This window comes from Ceratosolen solmsi, unplaced genomic scaffold (genome assembly GCF_000503995.2).
Source record: "Ceratosolen solmsi marchali unplaced genomic scaffold, CerSol_1.0 C3519942, whole genome shotgun sequence".
Taxonomy (NCBI): Eukaryota; Metazoa; Arthropoda; class Insecta; order Hymenoptera; family Agaonidae; genus Ceratosolen; species Ceratosolen solmsi.
This window is the reverse complement of record NW_011948635.1, coordinates 1-2,069: the sequence shown is the minus strand read 5'-3', so window position 1 is coordinate 2,069 and position 2,069 is coordinate 1. Positions and strand designations below refer to the sequence as shown.

The following is a 2,069-nucleotide window of genomic DNA, read 5'->3' as shown; positions in this document are numbered from 1 at the left end:
TATATATATATATATATATATATTTTTTTTTACCATATTTATATTGTAAATAACAATATCGATAAAATTAATAACTTTCGTCTAATCTTATTTTCTTTTGAATTTAATTTTCTGTGTTTCCATAGTCATGAATAAAAGGAGTTCAATTTTAACTAGAAAAAATGATATATTACAATTGACTCAAAATAAAATTTTTCTTGGACGATACATTGAAAGACGTTATGTCGAATCCTTACAAGCATATAGGTAAAATCTTAATTTGACTTAAGTAAAATGAAAGAGATTTTCACCGTGCTTTAATATTTCTATTTCCAGAGACATTATTATTATTGAGTCAAGTGAAGATATTGTTGCAAATTTATGGAAAATCAAAGAAATATTACTGACATGTGCGAGCAATGAGTGGATTGGTATTTCAAGTATAAAGTTTTTACATAATTTATAAAATAAAAATTTAATAATTTTCATTATATACGAATGTACTTTTTTAGATGATTCACAAAATTATAAATCCAATAATTGTCTGTTATGGGTTCAATTACATAATATCACTATTGGAAAACATTGGTTTAAAATTGATGCTATTCATTTTCTTCAATCAGAAATAATTTTAAAATTAAAATACATTCAACCTTTTCGATCACCCGATGATAGCAGTTTTAAGAATTTTAAGTTGGATTATTCAAGATTACAGCAGGTATATTAATTATAGAATACAAAGTACATCCTAAAAATACCTAAAATATATAAAATTTACATATTTTTAGATTTTTACATATACAAATGTATGTGCAACCTTTAAATTTAGTGCCGTTACGATAATGGCCATTGCCACTTTAATAATTCAGGCAATTATAATAATAAAAGAATATAGTATAGAAGTGGGCTATCTAATTTTAAATTCTATTAATGTTGCTACTCCAATTATATTAAGTATAATTGAATTTATAACTAAAACTGTTTTGGGACTTTTTTGGCTTATTTATGTTTTATTGAAAAATCCTTCTAATAAGCAAATGCCACATATTCTTATGAACAATAAAATGAACCATAATTATAAACCTATTAAATTTGAAACAAATAATCCACCAAATTATACAAATACAAATCAAATGAGGTATAGATGAATTAGATGTATAAAAAATTGTAGAAAAATTTCTTAATTAAAATGAATTTTTATTTTTTTAAATTTTTTCAATTATGTAAATTACTATATTTCTATTTACATAAATGTACTATTTATAATAAAATATTTTGAAAAATTTGTAGATTTTATCATAAAACATTTCATAATTTCAAAAATAACCTCTTCATATTGATCAAAATTAATTTATCTAAATGAATACTTTATTTCATATTTTTAAATTTATCGGAATGATATTTTTACTATTTCGAATAATAATAGAATACAATAAAGCTTTCGTTTTCATCTTTAATAATAGTTTTATGCTTTTGTGATACCGATGACGCCACATGCTAAACGCCCTCCTGCATTTCCAGTAGTTTTTGAAAGCTCGTGTCCTCCTTTGCCTAAATCATCGGGATCAGCGTGAACCTGTGAAAACGAAAGCTCTTATGTTAATAATTATACAATACTATTGAACTATTAAAACATTAGTTACTTACCACAAGTGTTCTGCCAATAATGTTATGAACTCCATGAAGATTAATAAATTTGTCGGTTATTTGGATTTTCGCTATACCATCAGCTCCAGCTTCTACGTTTCCTAGGTCCCCTACATGACGAACGTCATCTGTAGGTCCTCCATGCTCTTTACCAAGAGGATTAAAGTGAGGTCCAGCACTGGTGCAACCTGAATATTTACAAAAAGATAATTATGAAATGAAGTATACTAATAAATTAGTTTTATAAATAATTAATTAACGTATTATATGAATGCCTATGAAAGAAAAATCACCATTAGTATTATCTCCAAATTCGTGAATATGAAAACCATGCAGGCCTTGCTTCAAACCTGAAACCTCGCCAGTCACCTTGACTGGGTCCGATTCGCCCTAAAAATAAACAAATGATGCTCGAACAAAGGAAAACAAACAACATTGATATC

The 2,069-nt window shown here is 25.9% G+C and overlaps 2 protein-coding genes across 2 annotated transcripts; one reads left to right on the top strand and one right to left on the bottom strand.

The window, feature by feature from the left end:
- Positions 1 to 97: 97 nt before the first annotated feature.
- LOC105367065 (uncharacterized) lies at positions 98 to 1,163 on the top strand. The gene is made up of 4 exons (XM_011505691.1): positions 98 to 246; positions 316 to 419; positions 492 to 697; positions 768 to 1,163. Exons 1-4 carry the CDS (start codon positions 128 to 130, stop codon positions 1,125 to 1,127), a joined length of 789 nt encoding a protein of 262 aa, XP_011503993.1. The 5' UTR covers positions 98 to 127; the 3' UTR covers positions 1,128 to 1,163.
- A 228-nt stretch (positions 1,164 to 1,391) lies between these two features.
- LOC105367064 (superoxide dismutase [Cu-Zn]-like) lies at positions 1,392 to 2,037 on the bottom strand (the record flags this gene model as incomplete). Its single annotated transcript, XM_011505689.1, is given in 3 exon segments — positions 1,392 to 1,555; positions 1,627 to 1,814; positions 1,920 to 2,037. Coding segments are annotated over 3 exon segments (417 nt in total), but the record flags the coding sequence as incomplete, so codon positions are not given.
- Positions 2,038 to 2,069: the final 32 nt, after the last annotated feature.